At 36.8% G+C, this 18677-nt stretch overlaps 1 protein-coding gene across 1 annotated transcript in view; it reads right to left on the minus strand.

Annotated features, from left to right (window-relative positions):
• NAV1 (neuron navigator 1) overlaps positions 1 to 18677 on the minus strand; it is a 216730-nt gene that overhangs the window by 19783 nt on the left and 178270 nt on the right. The window contains 8 exon segments of the mRNA XM_032218374.1: positions 288 to 450; positions 1954 to 2113; positions 2288 to 2484; positions 7973 to 8094; positions 8465 to 8576; positions 15933 to 16016; positions 18239 to 18316; positions 18432 to 18455. Coding sequence (XP_032074265.1) covers positions 288 to 450; positions 1954 to 2113; positions 2288 to 2484; positions 7973 to 8094; positions 8465 to 8576; positions 15933 to 16016; positions 18239 to 18316; positions 18432 to 18455 — 940 coding nt within the window.

An 18677-nucleotide genomic window follows, 5' to 3' on the forward strand; every position in this document is an offset into this window, starting at 1 on the left:
TACACAAGCCATTCCTTACACAGAATAGCTGGTTTCCAACTGTTATGGGTTCAATAGAAAAGTCCCATTTTGTGCACTCCCCTAATTACTACATGTCACATTCTCCCTGATATAAACAGGACTTCACATAGCATATATCATTACCCTCTCTTTCCCCTATGAACCAATTTTGATTCCATCTTTTAAGCATAGATCATTAAACAACATGAGAAGATTATGATTGAGAGGCAAAAAGTAAGTTGCTATCTATAGCTTGTTGATCCTATTTTCCGCTTTTCTTTGCTTACCTGTATCAGTTAAATTGGGACTGAAAGAGTGACTCAGCTGTAATCCTAGGGAACGCCTTGGGGAAGATGCAACAGATGAGCTCAAAAGATGGCTGGGGATAGATGATGGCCCAGGTGCTACCTTTAGCCGGTCATTTTCAGCTTTCAATAGATCTACCTCCAGCTAAAGGAAATGAAGAAAGAGTAAAAGCTGGGATAATATACCTAATAAGAATACCACTCATTCACACCATTCATTTATTTAATGGGCTTATATGCCACTCCCATCCAAACTTATCTGAGCAGTTTACATATCTAATTTATGTAAATGTGGTTAAAAATTACAGCATTAAAACCAAGACAACAAAAACCAGCACCATAATAAATAAAACTACATTCATTGCACTTTGATTAAAGAAACTGTAATGGCAATAATTTATTGATTGATTAGTCTTATGATCATATCTTAATTACAGGAAGAAGCAGCTTGTAACAGTCCTATTGGAAAAAAAACAGCATTGGCAGCTTTTCCAGGAGGATAAGGACAATCCTGATCTCAGGGGGTGGATTCAGCCAGTTCGCACCACTTTGGGAGAACCAGTTGTTAACTTTCTGAGCAGCTTGGTAAACTGGTTGTTGGAAGAAATTATCAGGGCAGAGAACCAGTTGTTAAAATTATTTGAATTCCACCACTGTCTCAGGGGATAAGTGTTTGGAAGAAAGGGACACTTGAAAGGGCCCACTCCAAAACCCAACGTCTGAAGATGGCAATTGAACCAAACTAAAGTTGGATCTTATAAGATAAGCAAAAGCAATTTGGGGAAGGTAGTCCTGAAGACATCCAGGTCCTATATCATGCACATTGAATTGCAGCTGGCAACCAACATAATGGATCCCAGAGACTAAAGACACAGCAGTAAGTTCTAAGCTTGAACCATTGGAAAAAGAGGTCTTTAAAACCAGATGTAGTTTTTGTATTTCTTTTCCACCAGAGAGCAGGTGCTTGGTAGCACTTTATTTTGTTCATTAACATTGATGTCAAACCTGCAGTAGTGAAAGTTAAGCAATAAAGAGGACAGTAGAGCTTTACAGACTCCTAAGCAAAAGAAAAATTGCTTTGAGCTCCAAAACTACATTAGTTCTTGCTTGTGCTACTCTCTCTCTGTCTCACTGCCTTTCTCTAACAACATTTATTTTTATTTTTACTTGTTCTGAAACCATGCATGTGTTTGGAATATTATCAGGACAAGAAATGGATCAAAGGACACATTTTGTTAGCCTTAAGGTGTGTACCTGACCTTATTTAGTTTTTTAATCTCAAGAAATATGTGGGGCAGTGAGTCACACTGTGACCATGATGAGTTTTAAAATAGAAAAGAGCCTCCACTGGCACTAAAGAGGCTCTTGGGCTTTTTTTTTTTTTTAAAAAAAAAAACCTTACATCAGGGAAAGGTATTTGGAAATTAATCAAAACATTTAAGGATCATAACCCATGCACAACTGTTCAAAAAGTGTACTTCCCCTGCTAAAAATTAAATCAGCAGTATCAGCTGTGTGTAATGTGGGGCATACAATTGTTTTATTGTTTAATGAAAACACACCTAAGGCACTCAGAAATTGGTCCCCATAGCAATGTACAAACTGCAATCTGAGCCATAATGCCAACTCCACAGAGCACCAGTCCTACCTGCATATTATGCATAGTTTCACGCAGCTGATCCAGCTGATGGGCAGAGTTTAGGGCTTCCAACCGAATGTCAGTCAGTTTCATTTCTTTTTCCCATAGTTCTGAGCGTAATTCGGAAACCTCCTTTTTCTCGGGTTCTTCTTCATTGGTCTGGAAAAGTCTTGCGTAGAGAACGAAAAACCATTAAAGCAGAGAATAAAAGACAAGTACCATGTACAGAATTAATGTTATGTCAAACTTAATCTAATCTGCCCATTCTAATCTTCCCAAATACCAAACTGCCCCACACAAGCCTTCCTCTTCTGCCTCCATTCCAGCTGGAGGCTGGACTTACTCAGTGGTATCCATGCCTACAGAAGAGGAGTTGGAAGATATGATGGAAGGAGAGGCTGTTTCCATGGATCCGTGCTGCAGTTTTGGTGATGATGGTGCTGAAGAATCAGGGGTGGCGATTTCCTCTATATCAGAATAGGAGGAGGCGGATTTTGGACCCTTTTTGATGCTGAAAGCTTTGTTGAAAGAACTCCTTAACTGAAGAGGAAAATACAGATAGAGAAAAGGTTAGGAAAGCCCACCCAGAGTCTTCATTAAAACAAGGAAATTCCTCTCTAATCATTTTGAATACTTTTCAAAGACACTCAGTATCCTCGATTGTTTTTTAAAATATAATCGCATATATCATACTCCAGACAGAATGTTTCTAACATTAAGTAAGCCAACAGCTGTTTTAAGAGAATTTATATTCTTTCAAATACAGATTGCTACATTTAATTAATTACTATTTAAGATACAGATTAATACGCATTCCACCCATAAACATGCACTGAGTGGGGTGGGGGGGGTGGGAAACCCATTTTTCCAAACATCTTTCAAGAATAGGAATGCAAGCATATAAAAGGTGATTGAAAGGTTAAGAAGTATCTATGATTTGTGTTCAGTGCATCTTAATTAGGCTCCCCAAGCTACCAGCCAGCAGACCTAAGAGGATTCAGCAGCAATGCTGGTTGGTTTCAAGCAAGCCAATGTAAATAAGTTGGGCCAGGGTGTGGGGCCGTGAAAGCCCCTTTGACAAAAGTAGGCTTGCTCCCCTTCGACTCATGGCATGTGAAATGCCTCAAGCTGAGTCAGCTGCTGGCAAGGAAGTGAAATTATTCTAAATGTCACTATTATTATCTCTTGCCATGAAAAGAACCAGACGACTTGCATGATTGGAAACCATAAATCTGAGTCCTTGCGGGAAGCTAAATATATAAACCTTGCTTGTTTGAAAGAAAGTTTGCTTGAAAGAAACACAGCCCAGCATGTCTTGAGATTCCAAAGCAATAATGTATCTCTTGCAGGTTAGGGAAAATGCAGATATGTGGTGGGTCCTTCTCTCCACACCCCCAACCAGCTACTTTAGGAACATAAATAAATGACCTTATTCTGCACACTAATAAAGTAAACCATATTCAGACATGTCCAAGACTGAAACCTGGACATGTCTGAACATGCACTAGAGTCAATAATCAGCAACAACAATGACACAGATCAACTGAAATCTTATATAGAATTGCTGCCATTGTCATGTATGTCTAATGTATCAGAAGGAGATTAGTTCAAAGTGTTCTGGAATTTTAGCAACAAGAACTGTTGCTTCTCGTGGGAAACAAGTGAGGGTAGGGTTTTATCTTTTCACAAAAATCTTAAAAGATGAAGAGAATGACACTTGGACAACAGGTTTATAATCTAATTATAATGCACTACCACTATCTCTTTATGGAAACTGGGATTCTTAGGAGTAGACAAGACTTGTCTCAGAAGAGCCTATGCTTCCCTGTGGCTATTTAGGAACATGGTTCAGTTACAAGTTTATTATAAACATGCCATAATTGATTCCTTGGATCACATGGTTGCTTTTTTCAAAGCAGAGGAAAAAAGATGCTGAGGAAAATCTGAGCATGCAAAAGGTTCTAGTGGTAGTAACCACATCTCGGTGGATCTAGTCATTGCTTGGGAACTTTTTGTATGTCTATAGGTCTATCATAGCCAAAAAAAGAGATATAAATATAAATTTAAAATCTTTATCTGAGGAATTATAATATTTTTTAAAAAAATTAAAGGAAATTAAAGGAAAGGGAAACAGAATTCATGCATTTCTTCTTGTCACCATGACAGGAAAGAAGTCATTGTATTGATAACATGCACTCTATTTGTTACACATTCAGATATTAAAAGTAAATGTTCCCCTCACCCATATGTGCTAGTGGTTCCAGACTCTAGGGGGCGGTGCTCATCTCCGTTTCAAAGCTAAAGAGTGGAGGGCATGACTAAATGCCGAAAGCGCATGGAACACTGTTAGCTTCCCACCAAAGGTGGCTCCTATTTTTTTTACTTGAATTTTTACATGCTTTTGAACTGCTAGGTTGGCAGAAACTGGGACAAGTAACGGGAGCTCACTCCATTATGTGGCACTAGGGATTCGAACTGCCGACCTTTCTGATTGACAAGCTCAGCGTCTTAGCCACTGAGCCACCACGTCCCTTCTATTCAGACATTAGTTCTATCATTAAATCATTCTGTTAAGAGCACCATTTTATTCCTGTCTTAGTCAGAGAAGGAACAGGAAGGAATAATAACATGATTTTGCAGTATTGCTGATCATGTCAAGGATTACCTGCAATATTTGTAAAATGCCACAACATCAAACAGTCACATTTTCTAAGCTTACTGGGTGTTAATAGACCCTTCTGATGCTTATAAATTCATCCAGTTATAAAGCACTATCCTCCTGACATTATACATTTGGAATTTAAATATGCTCTGACAGTCAATTCTCCATGCCTATCTTTCTTGAAATCTGATACTGATTTATCACATTTACAAATAAGGCTAGGTGGCTTCCTTTGCCCTTAGACACTATAAGCTCTTTCGAGTTTTAATGGAAAGATATCCATCAGAGATGAGTATATTCATCTTGCACTCCAAAGTCTTGCTATTAAAAGACAAAAGAAGCAGACTTTTTTTCCCAAAGCATATTGTAAAAAAAAAATTTTTAAAATAAGAAAATAGTTGTATGCTTCGCTCGTGGAAGGACTAAGTAATGCATGACTTTAATCATGCTCAGGCAGAGCATGCAACATGCACACACACACTCACACAGACACAAAACAAGCATCAATTCACATGTGTATTAAGACAGTAGCAGGAGAAACAGCCACTGTAATGGGTGAAGATAGCACTGTAATGGAAAATAGGGTTTATTCTAATTATCATACTTCTAATTTGCCCATTAACCCAATTCTTGGGGCACATCACAGAAATGCTTTTTTTCTCCCTTCCAGTCTCTGAAGCAAAAGGGGAAGAAAACTAACTCAGGGATTTGTGTGTTTAGCTTCAAATGGCAGTTACTAGTATCTAGGACTCGGAATGGGAATTCACCACAGCCAAATGACCACAGTTAACTTGCCATGGCCAACTCACCACCACCAATTTGCCATGGCCAGCTCACCGCAGGACAACTCACCATGGAACAATTCAACAATTTAACTTAATTATTTAAAATAATTAAAAAAATATTTTAATTTTTGTCATGCACATTTCATTCTGTCCCTCCTTGGGAATCCTTTCTTTAATGATTATATTCCACCATTTCTTCAATATTAGTGTAACTCTTGTTCTACAGCAAATTGTCCTGTGATGAATTGGCCACAGCAACCTGTCCCACGGTAAGTTGGCCATGGCAAGTTGGCCATGGGGACTTGTCTTAGACCCTCTAGAACAGTGTTTCTCAACCTTGGCCAACTTGAAGTCCTGTGGACTTCAAGTTGGCCAAGGTTGAGAAACACTGCTCTAGAACTTGCATTTGGTTCATTTCAGCCTGCTGCAAGCTGTGAATGCTTGGAATCCTGCCTGGATATTCCACGAACAATACCTGACCTCACTAGTAAGAGCAATGGATCTGTTTCCACTTAAGGATGTAGGTCTTGCCTGGCAGAAACATTCCTAATAAGATCTGCCCACAAAGAAATAAAAGAACTGTCATAGGTTTTGGAATCTTGTTTTTGGGTCATTGAAACTAAATACGCCTAAGTATCAAGAGACCCAAACAGAACTAATATTGAATATGAGAAGCATCATCAAATTACTGGGGTGACTTTGTTATTATTTATTTAAATCGCTTTACTATATCCCTCAACAAAAAAATTTTAGCCACTTATCAAAAAATTCACTATTGATATTACACCTCTAGTTAATGCAATCATTTCTACATTGGGAACTTTTCCTTAACATGAGAAGAATTGTTTAACTTGTGCACTTTCTCGCTCTTCAGCTACCTGTAGAACTATATTTAATGATGAAAAAGATAGATACTTAAATCTATTCATTTAAATATACTTCCTTCTCTTATGACATGGGTGTCAAACTCAATTTCATTGAGGGCTGCATTAGGGTTGTGTTTGATCTTGGTGTGTGTGCGTGTGTGTGTGTGTCTAGGGTGAGCATGGCCAGCTCAACATTACTCATGTCGGGGGGGGGGGGGAGGCTGAGGTGGACCTAAGCACTCTGCCAGCAAAAACGGGCTCCCGAGCTCTGTTTTTGACTGCAACAGCCTCCTGCAACCCTCTGCCAGCAAAAACAGTGCTCATGAGGGTTGTACGCAGCCCTCCCAATCTCTGTTTTTGCTGATAGAGGCACTGCAGGTCAGTCCTTCACTGTTTCCAAGGAGGCCCCATGGGCCAATTCTAAGTATCCGGTGGGCTGGATTTGGCCCCCGGGCCTTGAATTTGACACCCCTGTCTTATGACAACTATAATATGCTTCTATATACGATAAGACTGGAAAGCAGTCTTTAAAAACAAACTACAAATGGGAAGTGATTAACAAATACTGATTTGTGAAAAGAACAATGTTTTTCAGAGTGAATTAGGGCAGATTCAAGATAATATTATCAACAGATATGAAACTTTCCCCCAATCCCAGTGCAGTGCCTCTTACAGTATGACTTGGCAGTGCAAGTATATGAGCAAATGGGACGGTTAGTTTCACAAGTGTTGAGTTGTCCCATGTACAATGGAGTGACCAATCAGGAGTAAAACATAAGGAAAGGTCTGGGAAGAAGGTGGAAGGGAAGTTCCAAGCTTACCTCATATACCTGAAAATAAAAGAGTGTTGTAGATCAGCATTGAAGGAAGAAAAGGGAAAAAACAGTAGAGCAAGACTTAATCATGCATTCAGCTCAGAGCTCCCTGCCCAGAAGAAGCAGGGATGTTCAGCATACAGAGGCAGAACAGACTCCTATCCAGTCTTCCTAAAGGGAAGACACACATACTGGGCAGAGAGCTGGGGGTATAGCTCTCCTTGGAACAGTGGGGAAATACCAGAGCTGTAAGGATAACATACAGAAAAAAATAAGGACTCACTTTAGAAGCACAAATAGTGACTTGTCATGCAAAAAAAAAAGTTGTGAAGAATTAAGAATAATTGTACATTATTCTCTAGCTCAAAATGTTTCACTTCAATTACTTTTCTTTTTTTCTGTTTAAAGAGAAGCCAAATAACTGAGACTTTTCTGTTCTATATGCTGGCTCAAAACAAACTGTTGGAATGAGAACAGAAAAACATCAAATAGTTAAAAGTTCGAGATGGGATTGAATGGGCAGGAAAAAAATGCATATTGGGTACTTTTTAAGTGCATGTGTTTGTTTTTAATAAAAATCCATGATATAGACGTCACTTCCCCTGATCATCATAATTAAATATGATTGGTGTATACTTCATAGGCTATAGTTTAGCAGTGGATGAATTCCACCTGCAGCAAGCAACTTTATATTTGAATTCAAGAGCAAAATATTGCAAACTAAAATTCTGTCAGAAATATTTTCTCCAAGCAGGTGTAGCTACTGCTATAGAAAAGAATTCTGGAATAACCATGATTATCATTCTATTACCTATTCTGACAAAACACTGCAGGATTTCATATTCATAAACTGTAGAAGTAAACTTAATTGTCCTTGGCTTCACTTCTCTTTTGACCTACCCAGCTTTTCTTCTTCTTCTTCTTGGCATCTGCATCTTTGCTACTACCAATGCTAGAATGGCTGGTGATGCTATTCAGGCTGGATATACTATCTGATGAGTTTTGCCTCTTGATTCGTAGTTCTGGACAACAAGGAAAAGAAAAAAAACCATTCAGAATGTATGTGCTTCTTTCCATTAATTTAATATTATCTCAGAAAGGTTAGGATTCTGCGTGAAAAGCAATCAGCATATTTTTCTAAAAGATACCAACTCAAGATTCAAAATAGGGAAGTGGAGAATACTAGGGAAAGAGATGTATAAGTGCAATACGCATTTAAAACCAGGAATTGGTTGCCTATATTTAGAGGAAGATGAATATTGTTTTCCCTGCTGCCTAATAGATTCGGATATTGACTGATGTTGACACACACAAATGTACACCAAATCTATCATAGGGAAGATGCTGATAAAAATATCCTCAAGGATCCTGAGCATCAACCGCTGTCCTCACCTTTGGGTGTAATATCAGTTCCATTCAAGGCCCCTTGGATAACAGCCTGGGCTTCTGAATTCTTCTTCTTCAAGAAATCAATAGTTTCCCGCAAATCCAACAACTCAGTGTCCTAGAAGACATTGCATAATGTATTAATGCCTTGGGTTTTATTCTTTCACTAAGAATTCTTCTGAGTAATATTAGGGAAAAGCCATTTTTCTTATATTCCAAACAGTACAAAGAAGCTGCATCTAATCAGGATTTTAATTTCTTAAAACAATACCATCCTAATGTTTCTTTCAGGGAAGAATGGTTTAATTTTCTGCGTATAGTGTCCTAGTTTTTCTTTCAGTAAAACAGCTAATTAAGCATGAGAAAAAGATTACTTTTTAAATATTTTATTTTATTTTATTTGTACAAACCACATCTTTGCAACACATTATATTTTTTACATATCTGTTGTGATTCTTTTATCTATGCAAATAAATCTTTTATAACTATAACTTTATATAATAATATTTACATTATTTCATACTTTTTCATTCTATATATAGTATTCTATATATTTTATGTATAACAGCTTTTGCTACATTTGTCATTTTGTATAATATTTATTTGGTATAGTCTATCTCATATTGCTATCTTTTAATCATTTTCCGGTTTTGTAGTTGTCTATTGATTTGTTGATCTTTCTTCCTTTCTTTTTTGCTTTCCTGCTTCCTCCACCTTTTCTTCTAGCCAATTGTACAATAAATCCCATACGGAGTAGTATTCAGATTCTTCTTTCTCTTTTAGTTCTTTCATGAGCCTATCCATCTCTGCACATTCCAATATTTTTTTATTACATTTTCTTCTGTTGGTGTATAATTATTTTTCCAGTTTTGTACGAATGTAATTCTCGCTGCCGTAATTATGTATAGAATTAAGTATCTATTTTTTTCATAATTTCCTTTTATAATTCCTAACAGAAATAATTCCAGTTTTAGTGGTGTCTAGTAATCTCCTCTAGCCAATCTTTTATTTTTTCCCCCCAATACTTTTTCACAGAGTGCACTTCCACAACATATGGTAGTATGTTCCATGTTGTTGGTTGCATTTTCAACAGATAAGTGAACACTCTGGAATATTTTCGCAATTCTCGCTGGTGGAAGGTGCCATCTGTAGAATATCTTGTACATGTTCTCTCTATATTGCTATCGTTAATTTGTAGTTTATTTCCCAATTTTTTTCCCATTCCACCAATTCTATACTATACCCCAAATTTATTGCCCATGTTATCATTGTTTCTTTCACAGTTTCTTCTTCCATTTTGAATTTTAATAAATAGTGATATATTTTTTAATCAATTTTTCTTCAGTTCCCTGTAGAATTTTATCCAGCTCTTGCGGCTTCTTGTAAAATCCATCCCTTTCCCTGTCTTTTTTATACCTTGCCTATTTGTAGATCGGGCCACAGCCATCTATTCCCTCGTCTTTCAATTCTTGCCTTGTTTTTAGTCTTTCTTGGTTGTCTAATATGTCTTTATATCTTATTATTTTGTTTATGTCCAATACATTCGGGTATATCAGAGCTTCCATGGTGGATAGCCAGATTGGGATTTTGTTGTAGTGTTTTGTTTTGATTTTTAACCATATTTGTAGTAGAGCTTTTCTAATTAAATGTTTTTGGAAATAGCTATGAATTTAGTCTTTCCTATCCCAGATGAAGGCGTGCCAACCCAGTTCCAAATTATAACCTTCTATTGTTAGTAATCTTCTGTTTTTTAGATTAATCCAGTCCCTTAGCCAGGTGAGAGCCGCTGTTTGATAATAAAGCTCCCAATTGGGAAGTCCAAATCCTCCTTTTTCTCTTCTGTCCTGTAACAATTTTAATTTAATTCGTGGGTTTTTTTCCCCCGACCAAATAAATGTGCAATTAATTTGTTTTAATCTATGAAAAGTTTTTCCCTAGGCTAATCGGTACCACCTGAAATAAAAATAAATTTTTTGGTAGTATATACATTTTAACGATGGCAATTCTTCCCCTTAATGATATTTGTAGTTTCCTCCAATTTTCCAGATCTTTCTTAATTTTTTGAATCATTTTAACATAATTATTTTCCTTAATTGTTGAGCATTTCCCTGTCAGCCAAATTCCTAAATATTTTACTTTTTTTACTATTTGCATTCCCATGTTTTCCTCTAATTCTTGCTCTTGTTTCTTGGTGAAATTCTTCGTAATGATCTTTGTTTTGTTCTTATTAATTTTAAGTCCCGCTATCTTACCAAATTCCTCTATTTTTTAAATTAATTTAGTTCCCGATTTTAATAGATCCTCTAATATGAATACCACATCATCCACAAATGCCTATGTTTTACATTCCTCTTTTTAAATTTTTAATCCCTTTATTTCTTGATTGTTTCTAATTTCTATTAATAGAACTTCCAGTGTTAGTATAAATAATAGAGGTGATAATATATTTTCTTTACTGTACAGTTTCTCAAAAAATTTCTGTACTATATTTTTTTCCTCTTTCTGGTATTGTATGTTTCCCCTTTCATCTTGTAAGTGATGTATTATTCTTTTTTCTTTTTCTTTTTTCAATTTGTGTGCTAACCATCTTCCTTGTTTATTCGCATTTTCAAAATAGTTCTGTTTTGCAAATTTAATTTTTTGGGCCATCTCTCCTTGTGTCATCAAATTTAATTTGTATTTTATTAGTTTTTTTTCTCCTTTATTTTTGCTTCTTGTAGATTTTTTTGCAGGTCCATTTCCAATTTTTTAAGTTCTTTCTCTAATGTTTCTTGTTTTTGTCTCTTTTCCTTGTTTTTCTTGCCAAATATGCTATTGTCAACCCTTTTGTAAAAGCTTTTGTGGTGTCCCTTAGGTTTTGTAATGATGTTTCTTCTTTCTTATTTATTTTGTAGAAAAGTTTCAATTCCCTTTCTATCATTTTTATATATTCTTTATCTTTCAATATTCTATGATTCATTGTCCATCTCTTTTTCTTTTTTGGTCCTTTCCATGTTATTTTTATTGGGTTGTGATCTGCCCAGGTGTTTTATCATTATTTCAATCTCTTCTGTATCTCTTCTCAATTCTTGGGTTGACCAAATCATATCTATCCTTGACCATGATTTGTGGGGATTTGAATAATATGTAAATTGTTTGTTTCCTATGTTCTTTTCTCTCCATACATCTTTCAGGCTTGTTCCTGCACCATTTCGAAAAAGGTAAATGGTAGCATTCTTTTTTTCTTATTTCTTTTGTTACTCTTGTAGTCATCATTGATATCTGTTATAGCATTGAAGTCGCCAATTAGACATATATCCTAATATATGCAATGTGCTCTACATGGGGCTGCCCTTGAAGAGCATCCGGCGACTTCAGCTAGTCCAGAATGCAGCTGCGCGAGTGATCGTGGGCGCACTGTGGTTCGCCCACATAACACCGATCCTCCGTGAGCTGCGCTGGCTACCTGTTGATCTCCGGGTGCACTTCAAGGTCCTACTTACCATCCACAAAGCGCTCCATGGTAGTGGGTCTGACTATTTGAGAGACCGCCTTCTGCCAATTACCTCCCTGCGTCCCATCAGGTCGCACAGGGTAGGCCTCCTCCGAATTCCATCCGCCAGTCAGTGCCGACTGGCGACTACGCGGAGGAGAGCCTTCTCAGTTGCAGCTCCGACGCTATGGAACAATCTCCCCGTGGAGATCCGCACCCTCACCACCGTCCAGGCCTTCCGCACGGCCCTTAAGATCTGGCTATCCCGTCAGGCCTGGGGATAGGACCTTACTCTCTCCCTGCCCAAATGCCGAGTGAATGTTGTGCTTTTATTGTTATTTATTTTTACTCACATTTTCTTTTATGTCTTGTCTTGCACTCCCCTTCCTCATTATTGTAAGCCGCCCTGAGTCCCCTCAGGGAAAAGGGCGGCCTATAAGTGTTTAATAAAACCATTAAAAAAACCATATTCTATTTCTGTTATTTTTTGGTGTACTTTGTTGTAAACTTCTTTTTGGTTTTTATTTTGGGGTTTATATTGCTGTGAGAATTTTCTTTGTTCTGTTTTTATTTATATCATTAAAATCCTCCCCTCTTCATCTGCATATATTTTTTTGCGTTCACCCATTCTTTAATGTATATTGCAATTCCTCTTTTTGTTGTTGTGCTAGTCTTGTAAATAATTTTCCTAACTTTGGATATTCTAGTAGCTTGTTATATTGGCTTTTGATATGTACCTCTTGAAGGCATACTATGTCCATATTTATTTTTTGTAATCTAGTCAAAGTTTGCCTTCTCTTTTCCGATGAATTTAATCCATTTATAGTTAGTGAGAATAACTTAATTTCTTGTTCCATTGTATTATTTGTGTGCCGCCCTTAGTTTCCTTGTATTTCTTGCCTCTATTCCTATTCTACTACCTTCCTGTTCTATTTGTTCTCTTTCTTGTCTTCTTCTTTCTTCTCTTTCTCCCTCCCTGTTTTCAACTGTCTGTTCTTCTTGGCTTCTACTTCTTGGTTCCTCTCTACTTTCTTGTTCTTCCTCAATGGTGAAGTGATGTTCAAAAACTCATGCGCTTTATCGACTGTGTCTATTTTATATCTTTTATCTTGCCAGGTAATCATCACTCCCTCTGGTGTAAGCCATCTGAACATTACATTGCACCTTATTAATTGTTGTGTAAAAAACTGATATTGCCTTCTCTGGTCTCTCACTATTTTTGGGATTTGTCTCAGAATTTGTATCTCTCTTCCTTTATATGTTATTTGTTCTTCTCTCACTTTCTTATATACTTCATCTCTTACCGATTTTCTAGTAAAGCGTACATGGATTTCTTTTGGGAGCCTGTGTCTCCTGGCATAATTTGTGTGGATTCGATACACGTCGCCTATGTCCCTTCTTGTTTCTTGTTTTTTTTTTTTTTGCAATATATTCACAACAATCTCTGCAATTGTTTCCCCTAAATCCTCCTCCTTTTTCTTCTACTATATTTGAAAGCGCAGAAAGAAGCCAGCTTTTTCTAATTCCAAAAATACTATTTTCCCCCTAATTGTCTGTTTAGTGTAGTCAGCTTCTCATCTACCATCTCTATTCTCTTCTCCATTTTTTTCTTGCCTTTTTTTTCTACTTTTTGAATTTTTTTGTTCATTTTTTGTTATTTCACTTTGTATTTTCCCTATTCTATCATCTATTCTTCTAATCTCCCTCTTCATTTCTCCCATTTCTAGTTTAATTTCTTCATGGTTTCTCCTAGTTCCTTCATGATTTTTTTGTAATTGTTTCTTGTGTTTTTCAGCATTGTTTCTTGTATCATTGCTAATGCATCTTACATACACTAAATGTTCATTGTTGAGTTCGCTTTCCTTAGACTCAGTGTGCTCTCAGTTGTGTGCTGGTTTGAGGGTGAAGATGTGCTGATGCTGGATTGGATGCTGCCTTCCTATTCATTTTACTAATTGTTGTTGTTGTACTTGTCATTTTTGATTTTAATTTCCTTACAATTTCCCCCCCAATAACATATACTTCTCTCTCTGCCCCACTACTTGTTTCCACTCTCTTATACCAGTCCATTCAATCTTTGAACTTTCCACTCTTCCATGCACATTTCAATTCAATTCAATATCATTCATTCCTACAATCTAAAACTTAATTTCTATATATTCAGGTTTGTATGCAAGTCAATCCACACAATATTCATGCATATTCAATATATTCTTGATTTGATTCAGTATACAATCTTATATCGTCTCTTTAATAACTACAAACTATCACCCCCACTTCAACACTATAACACTATTCTTTAAATATTCTCAAGGTATACATATGTTTAGATTAATAAATCCTTAATTTAGTTCTTATATAATATTATGTTATCTATACGTTGATAATTTCAAAGTATCACCAATAGTTCATATATCCTCTACACTCTCTCTTCCAAATATAATATGGTTCAATACAATTCAAACAATATTTTATCTCACCACAGTTCAGTTTTACATTTATATTTCTTCTTTCAATGTTCTCCTTCAATTTTTAAAATCCGATTCAGAGATCACGAAAAAATATTCTCAGATTGCATCAGCAGGATTTGTCCTGTATGTTGTTATTTGGTTCTTATTTCTTGCTCAACTAGATGGCGCTGTTACTCTTCTTTTGTATAGGCTTTTTGTTTTCCTCTTCAAAGTCCGATGTTTGCTTTTCTACCACCCCACTTTCTTTTGAGTATTCCAAAATAGTTCTCTCCCCTTTTTTGCTATTGTCACTGATTTGTCTGGCTCCAATTTCTGTTTATTGTCCAGATCGCTCCAACAGTCCTCTCCTCCAATCCTTATTACATTCCATTCTCAAGTCACTCCAAACCTTCTATTGCTACATGAATCGCTTGCTTTCTTCCCTCCTTGTAACTGACGATATTGAGCTGTATCCAGATGGCTTCAAAGCTTTGAATTCTAGCTCAACGAGTCTTTAATAGAATTTATGCCGTTTTAGCTGTTTAAATATTCTCACCAATGCTGCTGTGTTGCTATTTTCTCTCCCTCATATGCGGCAGTCACCACCCAAAATCGGCCATGGACACCGATTCCTTCTCTGGTGATTTCAAGGGGTTTTCCCTCTTCCGATAGGAAAGTTGCTTGCTTGCTTACTCCTTCGCACTCGGGCTCCCCCTCTCTCTGTTGATCCCTCCAGGTTCTACTCATCCTTTTTCAGGATCTTCACCACAGAAACTTGAGCAAAGCTAGTAGAGCTATCATTCCTTTGCCCTCATGGAAGTGATGTCACCACAGAAGTCCAAGATTACCATGCCTATTGTACTTATTTTTGTGTCTTTTAAAGAGACATAAATAACAATAACATGACTGGGGCAAAAACCCATCAAAACCTAACCTGTAGACTGCCTAAAACCTATTCTAAGAAATGGGAAAAACTGAAAAGTGTCTAGTATTAAATAAGCAACACTGATTAATTTTCTTTTGTTTTATGTTAATTGATCTGGAAGTATTTGAAGTCTGTACCTTGATCCCCGAATTGTAAATTGTGTCATCAAGTGGCAATAGCTGGATGAATTTGGTTAATCTTGAAAAAGCTATGTAGAGACACACCTGAGACGAGACCCTGGGAAATACCATGGCTACAGATTAGACTTTACCTTTCTATATAGTAATTCACCTCATTGAAGAAGTATAAACTAATATTTTAACAAATACCCAATACTGGAGAATAAATTATTATATAAACAAAACTGAAAGTTTTATGATCCAAGTCTGTAGACACAGAAGCAGAATTGTTTCCTCCCCCCCCCCCCATACTGGACATTTTTGCTTTTAGCTGAGCTTGAGTCATATTGCCTAATATCAATTGTCTAAGAGAACTAAATTATAATTATAATTTTCTTCTTCTTCTTTCACCATCTACAGCCCTGAGAATTTTTTTTAAAAAACTGTTCTTCAACAGGAAAACTAAAGTGACTTTTTGCTTCTCCCCTTCTCTGATCTAATGACTCACCTTTTCTTCTGCAGTCTCTGCTAAATTCCGCAGACGGGATGTCATGTTTACCAGACTTTGTTCGAATGCTGCTACTAAGTTAGCCTAGAAAGAAAAATAAGAGCCAATTTTAGTCATAGCCCAATCAAAGTACATAAAATAACACTAAGATCATGGTTTGACAAACTTTTTATCAGCAGGAGAATGAAAATTAGTCCCAAACCTCTGAACCTGTAACTAAGAGGAGTGAAAATGAGCTTCACAAATTAAAAGCTCTACTAAACAGTAGGATTTGATCTCACTCTATATTATTCACTTCCCATAGCTAGTTCTGAGCTGCAGATAGTATACAGACATGAATATTGGCTTGCTTCAAAGATACTTCAGACACTGGCTCCAGGTTGAATCTAGACAGGTTAGTTCCCTACAAGCATCTGTTTGAGTTGGGACAACAGTGTGACAAAGAGTGGTCAGCAGGTAGCAAATTTTCTCTGGGGAAAGACGAGCTCAGAGATGATCCACGTGTGTTCTGGGATAGCTACTCTGCTCAAAACCACTATGCAGCCTCTATGGACATTTGATCTACAAAAGCCTTATATTAATGTTGCAACTTGAGAGAGAGAGAGAGATCTTCTGACCAGAACCAAAGAATAAAGACAACCATGAGTATGCCTAGTTTTTTGAAATACTGCATCCAGTTTCGGTCACCATGATATAAAATAGCTATCCAGACACTGGAACAGTGCAAAGAAGAGCAACAAAGATGATTAGTGGGAACTAGAACTAAAACATATGAAGACATTTGCAGGAATTACGTATTCGAATCTATTGAAAAGAAGGATTGGGGGTGACATAATGCAGTGTTCCAAAATTTGAAGGCCTGCCATAAGGGGGAAGGGAGCAACCTATTTCCAAAGCACCTGAAGGCAGGATAAGAAGCAATAGATAGAAACTGATCAAGGAGAGAACCAACCTAGAACTAAGGAGAAATTTCCCACAGTTAGAACAATTAATCAGTGGAATGATTGTCTCCAGAAATAACACTGCAGATTTTTAAAATACATTGGACAACTATTAGCCTGAAATGTATAGGGTTTCCTGTCTGAGCAGGGGTTGGACTAGAAGACCTCCAGGTATCTTCCAATTCTGTTATTCTGTTAAACCATCTTAAAGGATTTTGACTTAAAACAAAAAGCTTAACAAGATTGTGGTTAAGAATGTTTGGAACAAATAAAGAGGAGAGCAATTTTAGAAAACAAGAATTTTTTTTCTTTGATAAAAAGTGTCTTTGAAAAATTGTAAAATTAACTAGACAATCAGACTTGACCTTCTTGGGAATGTTGATTGTTTAGTATTAAGGAAAGTAGGTACTTAGTAGATTTATGAAATGAAATAGGGGTAATAGGAGTATGACTGTAGTTTACAAACAGCTAATGGGACTAAAGTGTTAAAGACAGAGAACAAGGAAGATTACTTTCAGCGTAGTAATTGACATACTTTTACTTTCTGGCCATAAATATTACAATTGGCAACCATAGGAAAAGAAGCAAAAAAGGAACAAAAAGCAGGGATTCATTACAGATAAGGCCAGATTTATGGCAGAACATTTGGCAAGAGAATGACTGAAACAGTTACCAATAGTTTGGATGCCTTTAAAAAGGAAATGGAAGAAAGATTTGCAGAGATAAAAAGGAATGTGAAAGAGGACATTTACAAGATTGAGAATCTGTAGAACAATTGATTGGAGATGTAAAATAAATTAATGATAAAATGGAAATTGTGGAAAGTAAGGCAGAAGTTTTAGGAGTAGGAGAAAGATTTGGATATAACCTGGGATTACTTAAACTGAGAGAAAAATAATTTTGTTGAAAATTTAAAGCATTCCAGAAGACCATAGATCAAAGAATATTTCCAGGATCAGCTTCCAGAAGGTGGTGGAATGAATATAATCCAACGTTCCAAAAGTTTCAAAGGTGCTGCACTAGTAGAAGAATAGAAGGCCAAGAGAGGGTGCTGTTGCAACATGATAAACACAAAAGCTTAATATCCTCTCTAATGTTCAGTGATATTTATTGCTGTTGCGCAGCATACAATCCTGTTAAAACTCTGGAGTACATGGATCGTTTGTTTAGAACAGCTAAGCTTTGCTGGGATGCCCAGTAACTCTACTGAGAATTGAACTTCCATTGTATTTCTTTACTTTGCCTAAAATTATTTGTGAATATAATAGTAGGTAGGTATATAATCGGTTTACTCCTGAAATTTAAAAAAAAAATCATTTAGACTCCATGTAAACATTATACTACTGTACCAATTTGGCTACTCACATTGGCTGAGAGCTGGGTTGTCAGTGTGGCTACTTTCTCTTGGGATGACTCCAATTCACGGCGCAGTTTGCGGATTTGCTATAGGAGAAAGAGAAAAAAGGCGGGGAAGTCAGAAAACAGGAAGATTGCTGGCTCTCCACCAAGGTTAAGAGCAGAATAGCAACGGGAAGGTAAAGTTAGGGTCTTACTGTACCTCTGACTGCATCCTCTCCTCAGCCTGGCAGCACATAATGGGGTAGAGGAGAGACAGAGAGGCAGGCAGTTAGGGTGAAAGTAATAGAGGCATTCCCAGGCAATGCAAGTGATCAGGCAACACAAGTGACCAGCCATGCAAAGAACCCAGCATATGCGCAGACATTTTTCTGTTTTGCTGTTATGTCATTCCTCTGCCTCCTCTTCTCATTATACCTTATAATTTATGGCAATACTGCAAAGTATA

The sequence above is a fragment of the Thamnophis elegans genome, chromosome 5 (genome assembly GCF_009769535.1).
Source record: "Thamnophis elegans isolate rThaEle1 chromosome 5, rThaEle1.pri, whole genome shotgun sequence".
Taxonomy (NCBI): Eukaryota; Metazoa; Chordata; class Lepidosauria; order Squamata; family Colubridae; genus Thamnophis; species Thamnophis elegans.